Source organism: Taudactylus pleione, unplaced genomic scaffold (genome assembly GCF_031769625.1).
Source record: "Taudactylus pleione unplaced genomic scaffold, aTauple2 ptg000037l, whole genome shotgun sequence".
In the NCBI taxonomy this organism is placed as follows: domain Eukaryota; kingdom Metazoa; phylum Chordata; class Amphibia; order Anura; family Myobatrachidae; genus Taudactylus; species Taudactylus pleione.
In genome coordinates, this window is record NW_028284439.1 from 19,714,824 (window position 1) to 19,742,716 (window position 27,893).

At 43.3% G+C, this 27,893-nt stretch overlaps 1 protein-coding gene across 1 annotated transcript in view; it reads left to right on the forward strand.

Moving 5' to 3' along the window:
• Nucleotides 1-272: 272 nt before the first annotated feature.
• Nucleotides 273-27,893, forward strand: part of PIK3CA (phosphatidylinositol-4,5-bisphosphate 3-kinase catalytic subunit alpha) — an 80,184-nt gene continuing 52,563 nt past the window's right edge. Inside the window, exons 1-7 of the mRNA XM_088452427.1 lie at nt 273-498; nt 2,645-2,735; nt 8,224-8,647; nt 18,665-18,874; nt 24,563-24,813; nt 27,299-27,544; nt 27,626-27,711. Coding sequence (XP_088308553.1) covers nt 8,296-8,647; nt 18,665-18,874; nt 24,563-24,813; nt 27,299-27,544; nt 27,626-27,711 — 1,145 coding nt within the window. The 5' untranslated portion in view covers nt 273-498; nt 2,645-2,735; nt 8,224-8,295. The remainder of the gene's footprint in view (nt 499-2,644; nt 2,736-8,223; nt 8,648-18,664; nt 18,875-24,562; nt 24,814-27,298; nt 27,545-27,625; nt 27,712-27,893) is intronic.

Genomic DNA, 27,893 nt, shown 5'->3' on the forward strand with positions numbered 1-27,893 from the left:
TCAAGTCCTAGCAGCACAAATATGTTATGAATATTCTTTTGAATTATCATATTTTAATCCTCTTTTCTACTTACTGGATTTGAAAACAATGATGGGGATTCCCTATAACACAGGACCTCTCATAGTGTAGCAATGTACTGTTTACCTAGATAAAGTAATATTTGTTTACTTGTCGTTATGTCATTTTTAAATAAAGCATCAAGAAAAAAAAACACAAAACAAAACGAAAATAGTAAAAAAAAAAAAAAGCCTCGAGCTTGGGGGCGGTGACGTCGGCGGATGCCGGAAGCGGGAGCGGAAGCTGCTCGGCTGCTGCTGGGGAGGAGGAAAATAACACAACGAACCGACTTTACGGAGCAGGAACCGGGCGAGGGCACCGACCGAGGGGCTGATCCTCCCCACCGGCCTCGGCAGCCTCCTCTTCCCCCATCCGGGGGAGGATGGGGATGGACATAGCTACGTGACGACCCTGGGGGTGACAGGAGGGAGAGATGGACGGTAGGAGCGGGGCTGGGGGCAGATGAGTGCACGGAGCGGGGCATAGGAGCCCAGGGCCTGGTTACATGTGTAAATGTTCCGGCCAACCCCCATGCTATAGCTGTGCCTGTAGGTTGCCCATTACTATACCCAGCCAGTGTACATGAGGACTGGGTATGCCCCCCACCCCCTGTATGGTGCCACCTCCCCTCCCTGTGCCTGTCACTGTTTTGGTCATACACGTCCTGTGTAATGGCTAGGGAGAGGGAGACCACCTGTGGCTCTCCTGTTGGACTTACACTACAAGTCCCAGCATGCCTGCCAGGTGGTACAGAGTGAAGCAACTTGTAGTTCCACAACTGGAACCCAGAGTTTGCTTCATCCATTTTTGTAGTCGTGGACACTCACCCCATGTCATGTTCAGTCACCCAGGGGCTACAGATCCTGCTGCTATTTGCCCCCCTGTGTCTTCTTTCATCCACTGCTTACACGGGCATCCCATGTGCTGGAGAACCTGGCCAGCCTGCAGTGAAGTAACTACATGGCATTTGTGTTATTTGTAGTACCACTGATAGGATGGCAACCATTTAGTATCACGCTTTGTTCTTTCCTTATTTTCATGTCACCATTTTGTATTGAATTTACAGTTACTATTTACAAGTAATGTTATGTCAGATTTGCCCTGACTGGAATAGCTGTAAATGATGTTGAATCATTTCTTTTTAGCTTTTGATTATCCAAAATAATTTTCAAATGTTTTTATAATATGACAAATTAGGCTTTCTATGTATGGATTAACTCAGTATTGAGATTTGGAAGTTGAACATCATATACTTCTCCTTTTGTACATAAATAAATGGTATTTTTAATTGTCTGCATCTGATTTTTGATGGGCTATTCAAGGTTTCCCCAGTTTTTTTTTTTGGTCTTCCCTTGTTCTATAATGTAGGTGGAATACTTTCCTTTGCTTGTTATTTCCTGTGAGAGAGGAAACAGAGGGAGATGAGGATATATGACTCGTTTACAGTATAGCTCAAATAGCAGTTTTGTCTTTATGAAAGTTTTTTTGCCTCTGATAATGTTTAATCACAATTTAAAGTGCTATTTATTTTTTCACCACATAAAGGACTTTGGGGCTCATTCTTGAACGCAATTCCAATGTTCGCATAAGTTGGCGATATTTTTGTTACTGCACATGAATCTAATTTCCTAAAGGTATCACGGCGCATATCCATGGTGTGTGCGTACAGAGTTGTAGTACCAGTCTAGCCGCACAGATGCTGGAATTTTTTGGGCGGTTTCTATTCAGACGCACAAAAATTTACCATCTTATGGGAGTGTCACAGTAGTGGTATTGGACTCGGAAGCTTAATCGCGCACATTGAGCGATTAAGCACATAGCAGGAGACGTGCAAATCCCAGTGGTACTTCCGATGGTTGTTACTGCAGCCACTCAAAGTGGGTGTTGCAGCCCCTCTCCATTTTCAGACGCACGCCTGTACACTAGAGAGAGGCTGATACTAGCATTAGTATAAAGTCTCAGACACAAAAGTCACTAATATGGTCGCAGCAATGACCTTCTCAGAATGAGTCCCTTTATCGGATTTTGGTGTTTATTATATAAAAAACACTAAACATGTTATTACTGCAGTACACCAGTGTTTTTTTTTTGTTTACTTATTTTGTTTGCTGTCCTTTTATAATTTGAATATGTATAATGAAATAAGCTGAACAGAAAATATTGTGATGAAATAAAAAAAAATCATTTTCCAGACTGTCAAAAGTCTATTCCCGTTTGTATGGTTGTGTTAATGTGCTCTATAGTTTTGAGTTCTTCATGAATCATTCTGCAAATTCACCATGGTTAAAATTAATAAAATGCAGAAAAAGTGATAATCAGTCAAAATTTGGAACTTTTTGAACTGCTCCCTATTGTTTCACAACCTCTTCTCTAGCACTTCAATGACAGCCTTCACCTTCCCTGCTGCATTGTGTATTGAGAATTATGGTGCTAATTGTTCTTGTGCTCTGTTTATGTTTTGGTTACTGTATTGTAATGTTCTGTGTGCCCTGTCCTACTGTTGACATACGTACGGCGCTGCGGACCACTTGTGGTGCCTTATAATTAGAATGTAATAATAACTGTAACATTTTCTTTTCACTTTAGTTAACCCAGTGAGAGATGCCTGTTGTTTAAGCAGCTAATGTAGCAAAGCTTGTGTAAGAACCATAAAGCCAGGAGAAAGTACTGTACACAGGTGAGCATACAGAAAATTATGCTGATAACACATTTTGCTGATGAACAAATTATAGATGTTTATCTCTAGAATATGTATGCGAAGGATAATGTTGGGAATCTATATATAGGTAACATTTCATAGGTTCACCTGGATAAATATAAAACAAATTCTGTGCATATAGGTACTGATTCAGTCAGTGCTCTACTGCAAATAGCTGGAGTTTTGAGTGACATTTTTGTAAATGTAATTATTAATAGCAATGGGGGGGGGATTTATTTCTGTTTGCGGGTATGTAGCTCCCAGGTTAAGTGCGTGGAACTATTCAATTGCTCAGCCATTTTATCGGATTTCTTATTGCACCGACCTGAAGTGCAAGCATAGAGCGGCGGAAACATCATCGCGCCGGGAAGTTTAGTTGGAGAATGCCCGTTCTCATGACTAAACATCCTGTTTAAGGCACGAGGGGCGGGAGAACGGGCATTCCCCGACCTGGCAGCGTTCAGAATTGAATAGCTCCGGGAGCTTATTCCCGTTGCTATTCAATTCACGTTGAATTGAATCGAGCCCGAAGAATTCTTGTCAACAAGACTTTTGCTTAAGAATTATCTACATTACCCAACATATTTATTATGGGAATGAACACTTAGGGGGTGATTCAATTGCTTTTTAATGGGCACCGAATGTTGCAGTTCAATTGTTTTTGGACGAGCATTAATTATCTCGCTTGTCACGCTCAAACAGGGTTTAGCCGCATAAAATGGCTAAATCCATCTAAAGTCCTGGTTAGGACACCCTAACCACGGACTTTTCGCACATTTCTGCTCGCCGCCTAAGGAGAGCAGAAATACTGGCAGCTGTTCACGCTCAAACGGAGCAACAATTGAATTGCTCCATCAGGCACCCAGCATTGACAGCTGCCGACGCTAACTATTGAATTGCCCCCTTATTTTATTACAGTTCGGAAATTTGAAATCTTTTAATTCGCAATGCACCACAAAAGAGAATAATTACTTTTGTTAATAAATTGTTTATAGTTTAAAATAAGGAATGCTTTAGACCAATGATGGGCCACATACAGCTCCAGGTTCTTCCGAATTTATTGTCAAATTTGTATTTATAGCCTGTAACATTTGTGTAAAATGCCTGCTGATGTGTTATTATAGACTTGTCTCTTAAAATGTATTCACATTCTTACTGAAATTGAAGGTAAAGTTTGTCGCCCTTTAAAGGTTTGAAGACCACCTATGCGGCCCATGAAGTGTATCGGGCTGTCTATCACTGCATTAGACCAATCGTGTCTGCTAAAAACTCTCTCTTTAATATAGATTATTTTTACAAATAAAGAGCAGAGAGCGACACCCCAGGCAGGAAAGATGAACTGCATGGGGTGTTACAGGTGCAGAGTGCTAGAATGAACACTATGGGGGTCTGTCCTAATAAGTGCGAGTTGCCATTGCAACTGCTTTAAAACGCTGGCAACAGACCGGCACCTCGCACCCTTCGCGGCTCGCTCCAAGCCCAAAGTCGCAGAATTTTTCTCGCAGCTCTACGGGGCTGCGAGCAAAATTTAGCGAATCCTGTCTGCCGTAAAGTGCGGCCATTGCTGCCATGACTCGCATTGGCGAGATCATCGCGGCTAATAGGATTGACCCCTACGAATCAATAATTTGATTTGCTTAATATTGCCTATTAAAAGTGGACAGATATCTTGTGCAAAGTTTTATTATATCATCATCCAGGCTTCTAGCAGAGGGCAGAGCATATGTCTGCCTAAACTTCACTTCCTATCTGTCATTATCACTGAAGATTGGTCAAAGCACTAGATAATGGATATGTAAACAAATGCCATAGAAGGAATATTATACCCCTTTCACATCTGCCAGGTCCCTTTCAGACTGGCGGCCCACTAATGCCGGGTTTGATGAAGTCACCGCCATCATATGGTGAACCGGCGCTTGGCAGATTATCTCGTCTCCGAACGCCGGCTCTTACTATGCAGTGAGCGGGACCTGGGTCACATCGACCCATGTTAGCCCATCACACTGCCCTGCAAGCCGGGTGGAACACGCGTTCAACCCTTCTCGTGACCAGGGTTGAAATGCCGGGTCTCTCACCCCTGCTTATTTCAACCTGTCCCTTTCAAACTGCACAGTAACCCGGGTTGCTGCGCTTTCACATGCAGTAACCTGCGTTATTGCTTGTAGTGTGACAGGGGTACCAGTAACACCTTTTAAAAAAACTTGGTAACACTCAGGGCAATTAAAAAGCCCACAACAAAACATTAATCTGGTTTTAATTGCATGTCGCAGTTAATTTCATTAGATCAAAAAAAAAAAATTGTATTGTTTCTTGGGTCATTTTATTATGCCCCTTCTGCTTAATTTGTAGCAAATGCATGTTTCACAATAAAATAAATAGCAGCTTGAAACTTTAATCTTGCATAAAATGTTTAAAATATTTAATGGTTTTCTTTGTAACAGAGCAAGTAAAAAAAAAGTAATTAAACAGCAATCAAATCACTTAACCGTTATAGTACTAGATTAAGAACTAGCATTGTCACTGCATTATTGAAAAGGATTTTATAGTTTCATACATTTTGCTAAATCAGTCTTTGGCAGTACTGTATCTGGTAGAGACTACTTTTGAAGTATAGAAAGAGTTAATAGTAGTACTGACAGTAACTTTTTATTAGTCAGGAATGTGGTACTATTTGCAAACAGGATATACTTGTTTACAGGAATTAATTTCAGCTCTCATTTAAATGTACATCAAGGAAGGAATCCGCTTTTTTTTTTTCAGCAGTTGCCAACATTTGAATTGTTTTCAGTTGTTTTATAAATCCACAATTATGTATCTAATACAAGATAGAAATTACTATTTGTTTATAATAGGGATGTGCAGGCTCGGATAGGTTCGAGTTTGCACGTGGAGTTCGGATTTTTCCCTCCAAAAAAACGGAACTCAGAAAGAGGCAAAACGTCATCTTGCATGGACGAACATCATCATTCCTGGACTTTTGTCCAGGAATGATGATGTTCGTCCATGCAAGATGACGTTTTGCCTCTTTCTGAGTTCCGTTTTTTTGGAGGGAAAAATCCGAACTCCACGTGCAAACTCGAACCTATCCGAGCCTGCACATCCCTAGTTTATAAGAGATTGTTTGTTTGTTTTAACTCTTTGTTCACAAAAAAAATCTGTTCTATTAGGCGATAGGACATTGGTTCCTAGTCCAAATTTTGACTCTGTTCTAAAATGATGTCTATATTTAATCAGATACACCATCAATAGCTGAAAAACTACAATTCAGATAAATATTCAATGGAAAGGGTTAATCTTGTTGTTTTGAGCAGTGTATGCAGAATTGTCTTTCCTCAGGGGACAATTTGCATGGAAGCGAGGGCTATCTTTTCTTTTTCCTTAGTGTTTTAGTTCACTTTGTTCGTTTTTCACACTTCTTGTCTGGGGCATTTATAAATAATATGCATGCTATTGACTCTGTTATATATAATAGGGATGCTATTGACACAAGTATTCCTTAAGGCTACTCCAATGCGTAATCTAAAATGACACCACTTACTTTCCTCTCTCGATCAATGCGGTTGTCGTGGAATAGGTCACATAATTTTCTATTATGTCAATATTAATTGTATTCTTTAGCTGATGGCTATGGGGAGTTTACCTCAACCCATTCATCGCCATGTATCCTGTTTAAAATGGCACTGTAGAGTTTTGAAAACTCTTTAACATAGAAAGCTTTCTTATGTGGAGAACAAAAAAATTCTAAATGCATGTAATTGTAATTTTCTAGTGATTTTCCTGCTTTTTTTAGATTGTATTTATTTGTGTTGCTGAACACTGCTTTACCAGGATTCTGCATATATTTGACACATTGTTTGGGGCCGTGGTTGCCAATCTCAATTACGGTGTGAGCTACTCGAGACAAATTAAACCTCCTGAAGAGATACTAAAATTGTAGAAAAAAAAATCTGGCTACTAACCGAAGGTCATGTAATGAAAATTAAAAAAATGTTTCCTAGAAAACAACAATGCAATTAATTATTACTGTGATATTGTTGCAATGTATAAATAAAGTTTAACAACAACCACATTTCACTGTTAATTACTGGTTCCAAGGAGGTGTGTGCAATAAAGGAGCCAAAAATATAGGCAGGGCTGCTGTGTGTTTTTCTGTAAGGGCTGGGCAGGAGTCACTCGCGGTGTTTGTCATGTATTGTGCTGCTGCACCGTGGCGTAGACGCTGTGGGTGGAACCATGGGGAAGCACGTCAGGTGATTGTAGCGGCTATGGTAATCACTTGACTTTCTTCCCCATAGCTCCACTCACTGCGTTGATGCCATAGGGGAGAATGCATCAGAGATCATTTCCAGCTAGTGGGCTCCTAGCTGACTTGGCAGTATTGCGGCTAGGCAAGCTACTCTCCTAATTGACACAGCAGTACTGCAACTAGACGAGCTACCAAAATTAAGACAGCGAGCTACCAGTAGCTGGCGAGCTACAGGTTGGAGACCACTGGTTTGGGGCATATTCAATTGGGCGCAAAATTTTTGCTGCAAATATTAAACACTTTTATCGCACCCAGTTTCATGTTAACTAAATATGAGCACTCCCGATTCTCCCAAGATCCAATCGAAAAAAATTGGGCATGTTAACTTTTTCTGCTTAAACCCATAGGAAATGAAAAACAAAATGGGGAAATCAGCCTGTACCCTAATAAATAGGCTAAATTATTTTGGATAACATAGTTTTCTTTTGGACAGTAAAATATATCTATTTGGTGCTTTTAAAAGCTCTAAAATGCCGATATTTTTTAAAAATTATTATTTATTTATTTATTTTAAGAACAGTTAAAAAAAAGTAAGCATTTTTTTTAAAGCAAATGCTCTAGTTATTTTTTTGGGGTACATAAAAATGCATGTAACCTGATTTTTATTTTTACTTATTTTTAGCCACTTAAAAAAAAAAAAATATGGGGAAAAAACAGCTGTTACTCCCACTTGCAATGTAAAAAACATCTGTCCCATCCACACAGCACCCCCATATACCTGTCCCACATCTTTCACATCATTGTGCACTTTGCAGAATTCCACCTCAATAATGACATGTAATTATTAGCCTAGGTTAGCAAATAATTTGCCTAATTAATAATGGTGGGGTCCCAGGGGTTCATTTAAAATGGCAATTTTATCCGACTTTGCATCTGCTCTGTGGATGTGAGGGAAAAAGCCACAGTAAATCCTATTGAAATTACTGTGGCTAAAATTCTCGCAGCTAATTGAATAGGATAAACCTTGCAGTCGGCAGCTATTTTACTTGACGTGGAAAAAAAATTTAACACAGCCAATTGAATATGCCCCTTTTATGTAGCATCCTGACCCAGGAACTGGAGCTCATTATATGAGCAACATTGATAGGACAGTGCTAGTATGGGATATTGAAGAAAGCTACTTAACTGGAAGCAAAAACTAAATATATTTTCATTTTTTAGGGTTCTTTATGCCGAATCAAAGCTGTGCGAATTGTCTTCAGAAGAGGAGATAAACAAACAAGTTTGGCAATCATGCCACCAAGACCTTCCTCTGGGGAACTATGGGGGATGCACTTGATGCCCCCCAGTATACTGGTGGAATGCTTATTGCCCAATGGAATGATGGTGACATTAGAATGTTGTCGTGAGGCTACTCTTGTGAACATTAAGCATGAGTTATTTAAAGAGGCCAGAAAGTATCCTCTTCACCACTTACTCCAAGATGAGACCTCTTATATTTTTGTCAGTGTTACACAAGAGGCAGAAAGAGAAGAATTCTTCGATGAGACTCGCCGCCTGTGTGATCTTAGGCTGTTCCAACCTTTTCTCAAAGTTATTGAGCCTGTAGGGAACAGGGAAGAGAAAATTCTAAATCGGGAAATTGGTAAGATCTGATAAATGTTTTGCATAATAGTTAAACTTAGTGCTTGTTTTTGTAACTTTATTTCTAGATGTAAGGCTGATATGGATATCTGATTGTATTAAAGAATTTTGCTGCTCTGTTTTATTTTTCAAAATATTTTCTTTCAATCATTTGTATTGAATTTTCAAAACTGAAAAGGAATACAGAAAATAGAGTGAGGCAAATGGATCAGGATGATGAGCACAAATTGCATAAGCAGCATATACTACACATGTGAGGCAATATGAGAGCCATGTAATTAATACAGAGGAAGAGGAATCTCGGAGAAGATGATGGGAATATAGTAGTCCTCCTTGTCTACTCTGGTTGGCAACAAAATTTAGGCCGAGCAGTCGTGCATAGTCCCTCCTGTGGAGTAGACATACCATTTCTTCAAAGGACAGTTAGCAGGGGTGGAGTAGGGACCGTTCAAAGTCTCCATTTGGAAACTGTGGTACATTTATTTATTTTAAATTTTTTTGCAATAATCAGAGCAAACAAATGAGACAAATCCTGCTTCCACAATGTATCCTTATATCTTCAAAAGCCACTATAGGGCATATAATGGTATGGCCCAAAATATAGCATTTGGGTATATATGCAAGAGGTCTGTGGCAGGGGAATGGGACACCCGTAGACCCGTCACCTGTAAAATGAGACTCTGTATTTCCAACCAGAAGGGGTGAAGTATTGGGCAACTCCAAAACATATGCAAGATATCTACTATTAGGCCACACTTATGCTAACGCAACCGAGACTGAGGGCCATATTTGGTTATGATTATCAGTAGTCAAATACATACAACGTACCAATTTTACGTAAATTTCCAAATGATTGATACACTTTTATTTTGAAATTTGAACTAAACAGATGGGTCCAGTCTCTCTGGGGTCCAAACAGATATAAGACCCGTTACTGTTTCAGTGTGTGTTCCTTTGTTTAATTTTTTTTTAAAGCTTAGTTGTTTTATTTTGACTTGAATGTATTATATTATGGTTACTTGTTTTCAGAAATGTTTAATGGCGTATCTTTATCTGTACACGGGCCCCTGGGTCCAGGGGGACCCACACCGCACACCCGCACCTATATATAGCTATACTTACCTCTCCACAGTCTCTGGAGTCCTGCTCTGCCGGTGGCCAGGCACTGCAGAGCAGCAAAAATTACAAGAATAAATGGTGCAGCAGCCATTTTCCCGGTGATTTGCGCATGTGTGGTAGAGATGTCCCTGGGAATAAGATGCAGGTACCATTTTCCTGGAGATCTGCACATGCTCAGTAGATTTTGGTACCAAGCCAGAGTCTTCTGTGCTGCCAAAAAGAAGGGGGCCCACACGGAGACTGCACACTGACCCTATCCTCTCTTAAACCGCCCTTGTGTTTATGTATGCATTTGTTTCTACTTCAGGGTCCATAGGGGGTCCACAGGGTTGACCTTGGGGGTATAGGTTGGGAACCAAATCCGGGCACCACGCAGTTAAAGCTTTTAGCTCCCAGGATGCACTGGGTCCACTCTCCCTATAACCCCACCCCCAAGCCAGAGGCACCTCAGTTTAAGTTGGTGCCCGGCCGGAGTCGGGTCACCGTTAGCGCAGGGGGAGCTGATTAGCAGCCCCTAAGCTTATTTTATTTTTTTAGGGACAAAGTTTTTTCATGGACTTTGGACTCTTCAGAGCGGCAGCGTCGGACTGTCCATAGGACGTCTAAGCTGCCGCTCCGTCACCCCGCTGGCGCTGAGACGCCAGTACAGATCTGGGGATCTCAGCGGGACCCCAGAGTCTGTACTAGCCGGACTCTGTGGGCGCCCAGGACTGCTGCCGGATCCACGGGGAGCAGGTAAGGTCGCGGATCACCGCTTGCGGTGATCCGCGCATTTCAAATGCAGTCCTGTGCCTCCGGTCTCAGGGGACAGACCGGAGGCGCCGGCAGTGGCGGCGGGCCCCCCATACCCCGTGTGTCCACTAGACCACCAGGGACTTAACGATCGGTGCAGGGAGCCGGCGTCCCGGGGGTTAATAGCCGGCCAGGGGAGGCAGCCTTCCCTGTTACAGCGGCTCCTCCCCTCAGCTCAGCGCGCCTTTCAGTATCCATAGTCTGGCGTCGCTGAGCTGCTTCCTCCGCGGGCCACGCTTCCTCTGAGGTCTCCAGCGGCCATTTTATCTCTGTGGTGCAGCAGAAATCTCTCAGGATGGCAGTGAGTCCAGTCCCCCTGCGTACCTCACCATCAGGTCAGTGTACACAGCGCTGTAGCCTTCCCAGACACTGAATCTGGGCAGTTGAATGCAGTGTAATAGTGCAGTATATTATATGACATGTTTATGTATATATGTATATATCTGCATTGTATGTGACTTATGCTAGTGCTGACTGTACTTTATTCTCTCACCTGTCAGTGTATATCTATCCCTTTTCTTTATCTGCCCTAATACAGCTGTACTTAGGGTGGTTCTGAGACCTCACATTTATATACTTGTTAATATTTGTGTGGTTTGTCACATACTGTTGCGTGCTGCACGTTGCCATATTTTAGATGGAACTGTGTGTTGCATACGCTGAAAATGGGTCCCTGCAGCTATTTTTGGCATCAGTCAGGACCAGTATAGTGCTGCTTAATATTTCCGCCAAGATGGGTCAGATATGTCTGACCAGGAGATAGAGCGTTATACTGCACCCATTTTTACTATCCTGCAAGTCATGTGCTGCAGGTGTTAGTGCGGAGGATTTGACTCATAAAGGGTTCTGTATGTGGCGTCATCTGGTGCCGGCCTCTTTCACGACCCCCTTGGGCGGTTTGTTTTCTCGGGATCCTCTCAATTGCGGATCGCCGGGCGGGCCCCATTGTTGTACCTCACTTGGGGTTACTTCACCATACTGCCCTTTTCATCTCAGGGTATCTCGCAGCTTCTTGCACTCTTCCCCTGTGACACAGACTACCGCTCCCTGCAGGGGTTTTTTGCAGTATATGAATTCCCCCTGGTGCCACAATAGTCTGTCATTCCCCTTGCAGGGATTACCACAACAGCCACCCTGGGTGGATGTCGTTTTCTACGAAACGCTAATTGGCGTGGTTGACGCCCTGTGGTTACTTCCCAGTTGGCTCTGCCGTGAACTGGGTACTGTTCGGGGCTCTTTCCCTCTTACACGGGGGGAAGCCTATTTCAGGTATTATTATCCCTGCTTTAGGGCTGGTAGCAGGTCCATTCTGGTTAGAGTGAATGTTGACCTGCACCTGTATCATACACCCTCAGTATTGCGTGCCTTCGGGTTACCTGTTGCTGACTAGCGGGTGGATCGCATAGCGGGACTCTGGCTGTTGCCAGATAGGAGGTGTTACAACAGTGTTTGGCCTCCTGTCCCAAATTCCCTGAGGGCATCACGAGCCCCTCCTGGGGGGGATGGGCGTGTTACTCGTCTGATTACAGACGTTACTACGCCTCCCATTCCTGCGTGGTCGGATTCTTCGGATCCGTAGGTGGTAACTCTGCCTGAAATCAGTATACTTGCTTTCGGGAGTTGTTACCCATCCTACCATGGCTATAGCATGGTTGGTTAATACTATTGCATATTGGGTTGATGCATTTGTAACGTTTTTTCCCCTCCAACACGTCGGGGGTTCAAATGTATTTGGTCGCTCATGTAATATATGCTGTTGTCATAGGTGGACATGCCTATATTGGATACCAGTCTCCTAACTTTCAGAGTTCCGGCTGCGACTGTATCCTCCGTAATACCCTATGGCTGCGCTCTGAGAATGCAGAGGTGCAGATACCATCTTTAGGGTTGATATTGTTTGGTCCTGACCTTGACAAGATTGTAGTAACATTGGCAGTATTACGACAAGTTTACCGCTTTCAGCTCTGCACACTACAAGGCCTCAGACTAAGTCTGTTAAGTCTTTTTTTGTCCTCTGGGTCAGCCTAAAGGTCTGTTTCTTCGTAGACTGTCGGCATCTACAAGGGCCGACATATCCAGTACCGAGCAGGCCTGGACTGCCAGCCGATCCTGCTTCTGAACCTACGGATATCTCTTCAGTCTGACGGGACAGGCCTACAACTGGGAGATACCGATTTTCTCAGTTCGCCCGGTATTAGTGTCAAGTTGCCGCGGCTACGTGGGTAGGAGGGTACGCCCTCTTTACAAGGGCCTTACAGATCCAGAAAGCTATGCAGTTGTTGCGGTAAGCGGAGCTAATTGGGCCATCCCCACTATCTCAGTGAGGGACTGGTTGTTCTGTTTTCTTTCTGGTGCGGTGGCTGAATGGTCCTCTTTGGCCTATTCTCTGTCTCAATTCCCTGAACCAGTTCCTAAAGCTACCTGGGCTCAGGAGGAAATCCCTATGCTCCATCATACGATGTTTGGAACCTGGGGACTTTAGGGTATCACTGGATATACAGGACGCGTGCCTACGGGTACTTACAGAGACCTTTCCTCAGCATGGGCTGAGGTTTGCTGTATCACAGCAACACTTACAATTTTTCGGGCTCTGCCTGTTGGGACTGTCCTCAGCCCCACAGGGGTTTACCAGCGTTTTGGATTTTCTGACAGTTCTTCTGTTCAGTATATCCCAATGCTCCTGTACCTGGACGGCCTCCTGCTCTTAGCGGGATCACCGGGGTACTTTACGGCCAGGTCAGGATGACTGTGGCTTCTTCAGGGTGCAGACGTTTAATCAACGGGGAAAAAGTCCTCCCTGCATCCCTCTCTGGGTATTCTTCATCTAGGATCCCTGCTGGATTCTCAGAATCTGAGAATTCTTCTGGCGTAAGACGGAATCTCCTCTCTTCCATTAGGAGTACATGGTTGTCTGCGCAGTCGACAGATGTCTTTACACTCTGGGATGCATGGTGGAATGGGCTCAGTTCCATTCCAGGCCTTTCCATAATTGGCTCATCTCCAGATGGAATGAGTTTTTTCTGTCGGATAACTGTTCAAACGATGATGCTCTCTCCGGAGGCAAGTCGGTCCCTGTCCGGGTGGCTATGGCCATCTCGTCCAGGGTTTTCTTTGCTAGGGACAGTGTCTGGACCGAATCCTTTTCAGTGCAGTTGGACGTCTGTCGATTCCACCCTGTCAATTAACTTACTCTGGCATAACTCTTGTTTCCCGGTGAACCTGAAAAGGTTCAGTCCGACAGGGTCAGGACAGTGGCTTCCTTTTTAGCAACACTGTTCGTTGGGTGGCAATGACAGGTATGTCACATATTCGGACATAGTCCGAGGGTCTCCTCCCGACCATCTCGGCAGCGTTCATTTCAGGAGCTCTCCATTGGGAAGCGGGAGTCCTCAGCCGTCACGACGTGCATCCCGGGGACTAGTCTCTTCCCCAAGAGAGGTTTCATCTCCTGGTGAGCAGGGGGGGCCCCCCTGAGGTGACCCTCATGGCCTTCTGACTTTATCACACTAGGGTGTTACAGTTCAGCTCTGGGGATTCTGAAGCAAACTTCAGCGACTCTTTGTCGGTGAAGTGGTCCTTCCACTTTGTGTACCTGTGTTCTCCGGTCTCCCTTCTTCCTCGAGGTCTTTGGAAGTGTTTTCAATCGAGACGGAGATGCTTTCCTGCTGGTGGCTCCTGATTGCCCCAGATGTCAGGGGTACTTGGATCTTCGGAGTCTCTACATCGATACTCCATCCCTGATGCTTCACTGCCTGGACCTGTTGTCTCAGGGTCCTTGGTTTTGCCTTGGACCTGGGTCGTTTGTCTTTGACTGTGTCCTTACAGTGGTCTTACGGCTTCCCTGGCTTTGTCATCGTTGGAATGATTAGAGCACATGGATCAGCTTTTGCTGGGACCTACCACAAACTGTGGCAGCCATAAATCTTATGGTATTGTACCTGTCGATACAATCCTCCGGTGTCCAGGATTTCCAGATATTCTGGCATTCCTTCCGGCTGGCTTGGGTTTCACACTTGGCCTGGTCTTCCTGACAGTGCGGATCTCTACACTGTCAGTATGGTTAAGATATGGAATTGCTTCACTCTGGTATCCAGTTCATCCTTTGGAGTGTTTTCTTGATTATGCCTCCATTTGTCCTCCCTAGGGACTCCTTGGGAGTAAGTAGTGGTTCTTCGTTACCTCCGGGGACAGTCAATGGAACCGCTGGTTGTGATAGCCATTACATGGTCTATTGCTTAGGCTCTCTCTTTCTCTCAGGGTGTTTATATCAACCAGGAGAGTGTCTGAATTGGGAGCGTTCTCATGTAGCTCCCTCTTCTGGAGGGCATCATGTCAGGGTGGGAGTTGCTCTCGCCCTGTGTTTCTTCTTAGTGGTTTTCAGGTTCCATATTATTCTGGAACTTATGGTACGGCCATTCTGTCCCCAGTCCTCTCGGCTGGTGTGGCCTCATTGACTGTGGTCTGGCCTCTTTGGATTTATGTGATCCGTTCAGGTTCCTTACGGAAATCGGACTCCTTATTGGTGGTCTGAGATTTCTGGTTTTCACAGGAAAGGATGGCCGGCCTATAACCAAATGTTGACTTGGATGGCCTCGTAGGTCTTCCTCAGGGGCCTACCCATGGGTAGGCCTTCCTGTTGTTGATGCTTGTTTTTTCTCGGGCCATGTGACCCTCGTGTGCGGCTCGCTGTGGCGCCTCGGCTGTTTTGCCTTACTAGGTGGCCACGTGGTCTTCTGTCCACACCTTTTTAAGGTTCTAGGCATTGGTTTCCTTTGCCTCTCAGGATGCTTCCTTTTTGGCGACGGATTCTCCTCTCAGCACAGGAGCGTCCCCACCCTTGGTTGAACTGCTTTGGGACATCCCCAAGGTCAACCCTGTGGACCCCCTATGGACCCTGAAGTAGAAAACAAGAGATATGGTAAGAACTTACCTTTGTTATCTCTGTTTCTACGAAGTCCATAGGGTCCACAGGGCGCCCGCCCTGACGCACCTGGCTTCATATGGGCTGTGTGGCTGGTCACCGGTTTTCCGTCTCCCATTTCGGTGAGTATGGTTATTGAGTGTTCCAGTTTTCTCTCTCTTTTTCTCTCCTCCTCCGGCCTTTGGCTACTTACAAACTGAGGTGCCTCTGGCTTGGGGGTGGGGTTATAGGGAGAGTGGACCCAGTGCATCCTGGGAGCTAAAAGCTTTAACTGCGTGGTGCCCGGATTTGGTTCCCAACCTATACCCCCAAGGTCAACCCTGTGGACCCTATGGACTTCGTAGAAACAGAGATAACAAAGGTAAGTTCTTACCATATCTCTTGTTTTTTTCTGTACATTGGCTGTGGGACAGACCCTCAGCCTTTCTTTCTGTAATATTTAGCATCTGGTCACATGTGTTTATCATATTATTTATACAACATACAGCAACAAAACATGGACTTTCCCCAGTATATCAGCAGCATTGGCATGACAGTGCTAGTAAGGGGTGTAGTATAAAGGATCAACAGGCAATAGTCCGACGGACAAAAGGTCAACATGTTCACATGGTCGACACAAACACAGTTGACACATATATATATTTTTTGTATTTAAACCCCAATCCTTCCGCTGATCCCTAACCCTCCCCCTAGTGCCTAAACCTAATCGTCACCTGCGGCAGCCTAACCTTAAAAATGTTTTAAAAAAAAATTGTGTCTACCTTTTGTCCCTGTTGACTGTCAACCTTTTCATTGTCAACCTGTTGACTGGATCCCGCAAATAAGGGCTTTAGGATTTGGGAGAAATGTACTAAACCAGGCATGTCAAACTCAAAATACCAACTGGGCCGAATATTCAAGGTCTAAGAGTGTGCGGGCCGCAAGAATAAAAAAAGTCTTATGCAATTTTGAAAGGGTTATTATAAATAAAAACAAATGCAGTGCCCCCTATATTAGAGCCCTTTATGCAATGCCATTGTAGTTGTGCCCCTTATGCAATGCCCCCTGTATTAGTGTCCATTATGCAGTGCCCCCAGTAATGCCCCTTATTGAGGGACCCTTATTCAATGCTCCCTATATTAGAGTCCCTTACTCAGTGCCACTAGTAGTGTCCATTATGCAGTGCCCCTGCATTATAGCTCCTTATGCAATGCCCCCTGTATTAGTACCCCTTAGGTAGTGCCCTTTATTCAGTGCCCCATTAATGCCCCTATTAGTGCCCCTTGTTATGCCCCAGTAATGCCCCTTATGTTGTGCCCCCAATAATGCCCTTTATGCTCTGCCCCCTCCCAGTATAGAACAGGCCCTACTCCTCTGTGCAGTACTTACCTCTCTCTTACCTCTCTTCACACTGGCCGCTTGGCACCGCTCCCACGTAGACGCCTGCAGCTGACTGGATCTAACTAGATCCAGCAGGCAGGCCGCTCACATCGCGGGTGACGTCATGACGTCACCTGCGCACCCACGAACTGCATCACTGGGAACGCTGGCCTCTGAAGGGATCAGAGGCTTCTCTGATTGCTTCAGATACCAGCGCTCCAAGTTTAAACACAAATATTATGTGGCCCAGTCACCCCTGCTGCGATCGGAGCTGAGCTCCGATCACGGCAGGGGTGACTGGGCCGCATAATATATGTATTTGGGCCCACACGGTTGGGCCACATGAAATGTTTCTTTGTGACGCATGCGGCCTGCGGGCATAGAGGTTGACATGCCTGTACTAAACCATATAATACCTAGTGTATCATGACAATTTTTTGTTGAATTGTTTTGCTTTGAAGTATGTTTGTTTGTTTTTTCCTCTTGGACTAAAAATGTACAATTATAATATGTGTATAAAACAAGCTGCCTGATCTTGTGGCAAACAAACCTTCAAGCAGTATTACAATAATTTTATTGGGGTTTTGCTTGCTGGCATAAGCATTTTTTATAACTCTTCTGAAGCATATATTTGATCATCTTAACAAAAAATATACTGTATATCCAGTAACCAAAATGCTTGTAAGCCACTCATTTTAATATTTAAAAGAAGTCATCCGATATGTTCAGTTATAATTGCAATACCTGCATCTGTGTGTCCAGTTTATGGTCTCTTAATGAGTAATGCAGTTGATGGAACTCTGGCTGCGGTTGATGCACTGGTAACATGTGATGTGTTGGTTCTAATATAGAGACATAAGTAGCCACTAGTGACTTCCTGTTTCTCCAATATATATATATATCATAACAGTGCTCCAACAGCAGCTTTATGGGAGAGCGAGCTTTAGAGAATGCATTCAGTTCAGTAAATTACATATATATTTGGCATGTTTCATGTCAGAACATTTTATCACTGCTGTTTAAAACATTGCACATCTCGCCACCAGGTACATTTTATTTGTTACTGCTTGATGATCCTTTTTTGCATTTGCATGATCTCAGAACTTGCCAAAAAACAGTGATTATATCGTTCACAGTAATTTTATTTACATATTCCTATGATCAGTGTTTTTATATATTCTGTCTATGCAGAAACTGCCTAATATTAAAATGATGCTGGTATTATTATATGAAAATCCTCAGCATTTTAAGGTGCTCTAAAGGTGTGTACATACTAGATGATATTTTGCCTGATTTCGATGCATCGGAACATCAAATCGTGTAAAATATGTCCAAATCATGGGTGTCCACTCACGATGCCGATGCGCGTCCCCGCGGTTCGTACATCGCATCTTCAGATCTTGCATGGCATCGCTAGCTACATCCCCAGATCTTTCTGCATGTACAAAAGATCTCCGGATGCAACGGACAACATGGGGGACCATACGAACAATTTGTTGTTCCGATGCGTCGGAATCGGCCAAATCGCTCAAGATATCGTCTAGTGTGTAGGGGCCATACTGTATTGTATAATACCTGTGGATTCCATGCCCAAAGTAATTTTTTAATCCTGGGATCTGGGATTACCCTGCTACAATTCCAAGGAATTAAGGGAAAACGGGGCTAATACAAATTGTTACTTTTTAAAATATTTCTAATTATTTTTTATTAAATAAAATAATGCTCTTTAACTGAGCTATATGGAATCCTCGGGTTGGATTCCATAAAAGTATCCCAAAACCCAGGTCAGATATTTAAGTGACGGAAGCTTTATTTTTTCTTCTTAAGGTTTTGCCATAGGAATGCCTGTTTGTGAATTTGACATGGTAAAGAATCCAGAGGTTCAAGACTTCAGGAAGAATATCCTCAATGTTTGTAAAGATGCAGTTGAACTTCGTGATGCAAATGGACCTATTAGTAGAGCACTTTATGTTTACCCACCTAATGTAGAATCCTCTTCAGAGCTTCCCAAGCACATAGAAAGCAAACTAGACAAAGGTACAGTAAATACGGAACATTCTATAACTGCATTTGTACTCTGACTGGGCTATCTACTTCAGGGTCCACAAGATCTACCTTGGGGTATGTAGTTGGAGTGATCCATTGCACAAAACAGCTTACAGCTTTGCAGCTCCCAGCATGCATAGGTCCTCCCTATATACCCCGCCCCCAGCCACAGGCATTCAGTTTTTTTGTTTGGTGCGCGGCAAGTATCCAGACACAGTTTCTTTTTTTGATTTACCTTAGTTTATTGAACTTCTGAGTTTAGCGGTATTAGGCGCCGAATGCGACGCCTACCGATGCCGAAATGCCAGTACCGCTATATGCCCTGGGGATTGGATTCATGGAGATGGCAGGTAAGATGATTCCTCGTGGGGGAATCGTGCGCGAAGCAGTCCAGGCCTCCGGTGTAGGAGACGCATCGGAGGCAGCTGCGGGTGAAGGTCTCGTTTAACGTGTCCTCACTAAGGCTGCTGGGGCAATATTGACTGTTGCCGGGGATGGGTAGGAGACGCACTAGGTAGCATCTACTCCTGTGAGGACAGCGTGTACCCGTGCAGTCAAAATCGCAGCTATGGGGAGATAGGCGCTCCCCCGGCCGCTCCTCCCCCAACCCAGACGCAACTTCCGGTTGCGGATTCCCGCTTCTGGTTTGGTACTTCTGACCACCTCATGTGTGAGACGCTCACAGTCCACCTTGGGTGCGCTGCTGAAAGCTGTTTGTCTCAGAGGTCAGGTCTGTCTCCCTGTATACCTCTCCCCTGGGTCAGGTATATAGCACTCTATATCCTACCAATACCCCTGAGGGGCTGGTCAGTTGATTCAGAGTCCATTTGCATTAGCATTTGAATATATTTATGCATTGTATGTGACTGTAATGCTAGCTGCTGTATTTATACTGCCTTTTTGTTTTCAAAACTGTCAGATATACAGTAGCTATCACTGTGTTTCTCCTCATACCTCTGAAGGTGTGCGGGGTTTTTCATTTGTGTTAAGTCGCATTGCATTTATACTTTATCCTTATACCTGTTACACATTGCCATGTTTTAAGGGAGAGAAGGATGTGCCTCCTGTGCTGAAGTCATATAAATCCTGTTTGGCAGGGCTGTCTGAGCATTATTTTGTGCAAGATGGGTTGTGTGGTGTCTGTTGTAATCAGCCACCTTTTTTATCTTGTACACCTGCACCAGCACAAGAACCACCCTGGGTGGCCTCTTGGTGTCAGGTTTTGTCGCATTTGGTGGGCAGGTCTGCAGCGTCACATGCTCCTGCCACGATACTGCCTCCTGCTATGGGGTACCTAGAAGGATGCAAATGCTATGTATATGTCCCCCATGAATCTCTGTTGGTTTGATTAATCTGCTAGCTATAGTCAGAGTATGCTGTTGTCTATAGCCCCTCAGCAGGTGCAGGCGAATAGACCAGTGGCAGTAAAGCACGGTCATAAGAGAGGTTCTCTGCAGACGTTGCCTCAGGATTCTGACTCAACCTCCTCATCACACTCTAAGGGGTAAATGTACTAAAGTGAGAGTTTTTAGAAGAGCGTTTTAAAAGTGATGTTGCCCATAGCAACCAGTCAGATTCTAGCTATTATCTTCTAGAAGGTGCTAGTTAAATTTTAAGTAGAATCTGATTATTTGCTATGGGCAACATCACTTTTTAAAACTCTCTTCTAAAAACTCTCACTTTAGTAAGTTTACCCCTAATACTCAGAGGTTGGGGTGTTATTCACTGGAAGAAGACCATCAATCATCTGTGGATGGTCCCCTCGCTGGTGAGAGTGGTTAGATATGTCCTCAGTATAGAGGAAGAGAAGGTTCTGCTGAAATCTAAGACCCCGGTCTTTAGGCGTCAGAAGATGGCTAGAGATTATTTTCCTCAGTCTGAACAACTGACGAATCTCATGTCTGAAGCATGGTGTACTCCAAGTAAGCATTTCCATGCTACAAGGAGTTTAACCTCTCGATACCCATTTGCACTTGGTGAGTGTAACAAATGGAAAGTTCCTCCATCGGTAAATGCTCATGTAACTGGATTGATCAAGAGCTATACACTACCCATTCCTGCAGCATCCTCATTAAAAAAAGATAGAAAATGTGATAACTATTTAAAATTAGTGTTTTCATTATCTGAAGCTATTACCAGACCAGCTATGGCTGTAGCTTGGGTAGCCAAAGCTGTGGAAGAATGGACGAAGTCTCTGGAGGATAGCATGTCGAATGCTACCAGAGAACAGCTGTCTCATCTCAGTCAGATGCAAGATGCAGCTATGTATATGGGGGGGAAGCGGTCATTGATGCAGGTATCTTGGTTTCTAGAGTATCTGCATCTTCGGTTGCAGCTCGAAGAACCCTTTGGCTAAAAACCTGGAAGGCGGATACAGGGTCCAAAAAGGCCCTGGAGTCTTTGCCTTTTCTTAGGAAAGTACTGTTTGGACCAGAGCTGGTTGACATAGTGTCTTCTCTGGCAACATCTACGTCTGCGGGGTTGCCAACTACAGCTACCCCTAAGTATAGGCAGTCATCAGCTTGGTCCTTTCACCCACAGAGTAGGGCAAAGGGACAGTCTTCCTCTAGATGGGATAATCCCCACAGGAAACTGCAGACCAGGAAATTCTGGTCAACCAGACGTCCTTCTTCCAAGCCGGACAATAAGCCCACTGCCTGATGTGGCGGGCCTCCCCCTGGGGGTCTCAGGGTTGGAGGCCGACTGCTACAGTTTTCTCATGCCTGGCATCAAACGACTATGGATGCCTGGGTTCGAGAGGTGGTCTCTCATGGTTATGCTGTTGCGTTCCTGGGGCATCCTCCTCAAAGGTTTGTAGGTACAACCCTTCCTTTAGACCCGGTCAGGTCTTTGGCCTTCCGGGAGGCTATTGGGGCCCTCCTTAGGTCAGGAGACATAATCCCCGTTCCTGTGACGCAACAGGGAAGGGGTTATTATTCAAATTTGTTTGGTTCAGAAACCAAATGGGTCACATCGCCCTATCTTGAATCTGAAGTCTCAACAGATTCATCCATGTGCCCAAAATCCGTATGGAAATCCAACGGTTAATTATGCTGGCAATGGAGCCTGGAGATTTCATGGTCTCCCTGGACATACTGGATGTATGTCTGCATGTTACTGTTGCATGATCTCACCAATGATTTCTGAGATTGATGGTAGATCAGTAACATTACCAATTTCAGGCTCTACCATTCGGGCTGGCCACAGCCCCTCGGGTATTTACCAAGATAATGGCAGTCATGTGGGCTTATTTCAGACGACAAGGAGCCAGGATACTGCCATATTTGGACAAGCTCCTGATATTGGCACAATCTCAGGAGATATTACAATGTCATCTTCAGATGACCATTGTCTGCCTACAAGAGCATGGCTGGATAATCAATTGGAAAAAGTCTTCTCTTTCTCCAACTCAGCAAATGATGCACTTGGGCGCTGCTGGACTCTCTGGGTCAGAGGATTCTTCTACCAGAGGACAAGATTGCGGGGCTACAATATCGTGTGCACAGTCTTCTTTACAAGCAAGAGGTGTCGGTTCACTTGGCAATGCAGTTACTGGGCTCCATGGTATCCACATTCGACATGGTGGCTAATGCCCAGTTCCACTCCAGGTCCCCTGCAGCAATGGATTCTGTCTCATTGGGATGGTCCGTATCATCGGATAAAGTCTCAGATGATCCGCATTTTGCCAGAGGTTCGGCTCTCCCTCGCCTGGTGGCTGCAGACGACTCATCTAGGGAACTGCTTTAGGATGTCCCCAAGGTAGATCATGTGAACCCTATGGACCCTGAAGAAGAAAATAAGAGTTATGGTATAACATACCTTAGTTAACTCTTCTTCTTCGAGGTCCACAGGGTACCCACCCTGATGCACCTGGCCTCAGTTGGGATCTGTTCGTTTCTTTTTGTATCACTGATTCCCTCTTCGTGTTTTGAGAGTGTTTCTTGGGTACATTGTACTTCCTTCTCCACTTTCCGTCTCTTGCCCTTAGGCTTGTTTACAAACTGGCTGGGGGCGGGGTATATAGGGAGGAAGACTTATGCATGCATGTTTTCACCACCACCTGAGTAGGTGAAGAGTTGTGCAAAATCCCTATTTTTGACTTAGTTTAAAACCACTGGAACACCCTCCTTAATGACTAATTAGGCAAAAAAAAAAAAAAATATTTAGGTTAGTTTGGCCAATAATATGTAATTTTTGGGGTGAAAAATTGCAAAGTGCAGGAAAATGGGTTGGTTGATGTGGGACAGGTATATGGGAGTGTTATATGAGTGGGGCACGTGTTTTTAATCAATCAAATGTATTGGCACTGTCACATTACATATCAGTGAAATTGCAGTGCAAGAAAACAGTTTATATAAAATTACATTTAAAATACAATTTAAACAACTGCAGCAGGGAAAAAACTGTTCCACAACCTGATAGAATTGCAAGTGGGTGTTAGAGGCGTATTTTGAAGGGTTTTTAAAAGTGTCTTTAAATGACACAAATATATACTTATACTTTTATGCACCCCAAATTTAAACAGCCATTTGACACAATTTAAGAACCCCAAATGCTTTTATTAGAGCCACTAATACACTTCGGATATTGTTATCCAATATCACTTTTTTTGGGGGTACAAGCAGATTTTCCCAATTTTTACTATACTTATCGCTGCTAAAACAGGGAAGAATTTTGGCGCGAATGCTGCATCGCAACTTTTGGAATTGGATTGTGCAAAAAAATGGGTGCGTGCATAGACGTGTAAAGTGAAATTCGCCTGTAAAGGTTGCGAAAACGAAAAGCACGAAAATCACCGAATTCCCCTTTTAATGTTTTCCCATCTATTGAAGAACACTGCAGTGAGCCTCGCGGAGTCTGAAAATGTCTGAGTAGAGACAACAAAGCAGTGTAGAACAGTTGGTTCTCTCAAGAGCTGCCGGTTCAAATCCCGACTGCACAAGCCCAACAGGAGGATTTCCTGACTGGGGCTGATAAGTACTCTAACCCCCCCCCCCTTCCCTAACTCCCTAACCCTCCCTTGGTGGTGCCTAACCCTAAGTCCCCTGGGGGTGCCTAACTCTAACGTCCCCTTCACAGTTAAGACACACCGGACTTCCCTCGATCGGTCCAGCGTCTCTGTCTTCCAGCGTGTGGATTAAGGTAGGTGTCGTTATTTTGACGCCTATCTTAAGTCCCGTGTCGGGCTTTAGGCGTCGGTATTTAGAATGCCTCCGGTCTAATAACTGCCTCCCCTCTCAAGGTATGGGACATTTCTAATATATGTTTGTGATTGGGCAACTTGCATTTAAAGTTTGGCGGTCCTTTAACAATGTGAGCTACAGTGGCTCTACCAAAAGGTGGCTTCCTTTTTGTAGTTTGTCATCACCACTCCTGTGCTGTCACTATTCTAATCTTACTATCTGTTGAAATCCTTATTTTACATCCTCCTGTGTTCTAAGACCTGACAGATTGTGCAGGTTGCCTCTGAATATTCTGCAGTTGTTGTTGTTGTTTAAGCACATTTGCAGTGATACAATTTTAGTTGTATACATTTATATAGGAAAATGAACACCATCTAATTTTTACAATCTACATCTTACACTAACACGTTTCAGGTAGTCACACTAAAACATCTAAGGTAGACTATATCTGTGTAGATAATTGGAATGATCTATATAGACTACTCTATTCCAACAGGGCACATAATTGTTGTTATTTGGGTAATTGTATCACCCAACAATGAGAAGCAGAAGTACTCTTTGAAGATCAGCCATGATTGTGTACCTGAACATGTAATAGCAGAAGCCATCAGAAAGAAGACGAGAAGTATGTTACTGTCCACTGAACAGTTAAAGCTTTGTGTTCTGGAGTACCAGGGAAAGTACATATTAAAAGTTTGCGGGTGTGATGAATACTTGCTGGAAAAGTACCCACTCAGTCAGTATAAGGTGAGCAGTAGCTTGTAAAATAAACTGTATTATTATTTATTATTACTTATTTTAGTTTAGTTTATCAATGTATCAATTGGTGTCTAAATGTAAGTAACAGATAAATGTATTGCTCAGAACTACTTAACCTTTGGGTTGAGGTCCCTGAATCCCCTTTATTTAGAATAATGAAATTACCTTAAATTTGGGGTGAAATTATACTAATTAAAATCTAGTCACATCATTTATATGGGGTACAGCTTTCAAGCTACCCTGCAGGCCCCCCAATATCTGCCCCACACCCAGAGCTGCTCTGCGCAGACCTGCTGGCAGTATGTTAGAGGACAACTCCATACAGGCCTGATCAGGGGGGGCCTGGGGCTAGTGGAGGGGGGGAATTTGGGGGTTGAGGGGGAGGTCTCTGGATAATCTAAACGATTCATGCAACAGTTTGAATGTACATGTTTTTTGTTCACTATATTTACAGATATGGCTAAAGCAATAATGTGTGATTTTCTCATCTATGTGCCTTTATTTTAGTTTTGTTATTCACCAAAAATTGTTTAGAACTGTATGACACAGTATTTTTAGTTGTGCCACCCCAGTTCTCCTCATGCAATGGTCAGGGGTCCAAAAGACACCTTTCCATTATCACAAAAGAATAATAGGATAAAATAAAAAATATACAGGACCACACGGTTTTACAAATAAAGTATAATCTACTAGGCAACACCCCCAAACCCTTATTCACCTCTTTTTACAAAAAAAATAATAATCTTTCAGTGCAGACCTCACATTCATGGTCTCCATGTTATAATGGAAATCATCTGATTATTCTAAGGGCCGGATTCAATTACCCGGGAATAGCCGAGATCGGCGAAAAGCGCAATATTTTTGCCTCAGTCACCTGTTTTTAAGCAAATTTTTGCGTGCTTTCTCAATGTGCATCCCCGCTTTTCGCCCTATTCAATTGCAAAACAGGCGAAAACGCCTGTAATAGCTAAACTAGCGAAAAGGACAGATTTTTTGGAGGAAATCAGTCTGTACCCCTAAAAAGCATAACTGACACAGGGAATCGATATAGAAGTGTATTAATAACCCTAATAAAAGTAATTAGGGTATTTAAATTCAGTCAAAGGACTGTTATATGCATTTTTGCATAAGTGTGGAAAAATTATGGAAAACAGTTTCTTTTGGAAAAAATAATTGCTGTAGTTCAATTGGGGGGTACATTAAAATGGGTACTAGCATATTTTTGTCCATCCCTACAGCCCCCCAAAATACCTGTCCCAGTACTTAAGACCCAATTTCCAACATTTTTTACATTTTTGCCACAAAAATTGTTTTTTTGGGGTGAATTAAGATTTTTTTTTTTTTGCCTAATTAGTCATTAGGAGGGTTGTCCAAAGGGTTCTGAACCAAGTCTCCACATTTGTACCCCAAAATATGGATTTTGCACTTCTTTTGGGGAGACAGTAGGGGTGAGTTGAATACCCCTGGTGCAGGGGGTGTACACACCCCACGTGCTTCTGGTCACACCCACACAGCACTGGTCACAGCTCCTCCTGGTACTTACCGATGACCCAGCGCTGTGAGGCAGCAGAGCTAATCACTTCCATCATGCTTCTACTGAATTTTGTCTGACACTTCGTATGCACAATGCGTAAATATTACACTTAATGACGGTCATTTTAAATCTCCCAAAATAAGTCTAGTCCTGTCTCTGTCTCCCTTTCCCTATCCTGTCTTCCAAATTTAGAAAACAGAGGTTGTTTGTAATCATCAAAGCTTTAAAACTAACATTTGTTCTTGTGCCCTTTGACTATATCACGCTTGGTATGAAATAATCTTTGGTGTTATTGTACCCTGGAGACTTAAGTGATTTAGGTTTAGTTGTAAATAATTGGTATTGCACTGCCCTTTCTTAGAGAAGTGATATAAAATTGATGTGTGTTGATTAAGGAATAAAACAACTCCTGGCAGAAGGAGCAAATTGCCAAACACTGACATCGGTCTGGTCACAAAGAGGTGAAAATCTTGAATTGCTTTGATTGTAATGAAAATGTTTTGTCTCGTCATATGTGGTTATGTGCAGTACTTTTTTACGTGACAAATCTGTTCCTCCTTTTTCATTTTTTTGATAATTGAAATCCTTGTTAATCAGAGGACCTCCTCCCTGTCAATGGGTCATTGTATGGACTATAATTTGCCAATTTGGGATCTAATGATCTATATCTAGCTAATTTTAAATGCCTCTTTCATTTATGGATATTGATATGTATGTAATTTAAAATTATTATAAGAAGTAATATTTTAATAGTAATGCACATAACAAAGCATGCCCCACAGAGGAGTATTCTGGTTTTGTCTGGTTGCCAATGAGCAATATGTTCTAAGCAGCAGTATCTTTAATAGGAATTGGTATGTTTCTGTAAAAAAAAAACAGAAAAGAAAGTACATTCCTTCAGCAAATGTATGCAAGTTAAGTATTCTTCATTTGTTTCAGTATATAAGAAGTTGTATAATGCTTGGTCGGATGCCCAATTTAATGTTAATGGCCAAAGACAGCTTGTACAACCAGATTCCAGTTGACACCTTCACAATGCCCTCCTACTCAAGACGGATTTCAACAGCAACACCATACATGAATGGAGAAGCCTCTGCTAAATCTCTATGGGCTATCAACAGCACTCTAAGGATACAAATTCTGTGTGCAACATATGTCAATGTAAACATTCGTGATATTGATAAGGTAATTTTAATGCATGCAGTCATTTTGTTTTCACTTCCACAGACATCAGAAGTGAGTACAAACCTTATGTTTTTGCTTTAGATCTATGTCCGAACTGGTATTTACCATGGAGTTGAGCCATTGTGCGACAATGTCAACACTCAGAGGGTTCCCTGTTCGAATCCAAGGTGATTTCATTTATCATGCTTTTTATGTTCTTTTGAGGTTCTGTCATATGCACATATCATCTAGTGTCTGTTTCTGAAGTGCTCTCTACCTTTTATTAAATCAGTTATTAGTTCTTAACTGTAATCTAGCAACAATCTATTCATGTTTGCTGTAAAACTCCAGTATACGTCACTTCAATATA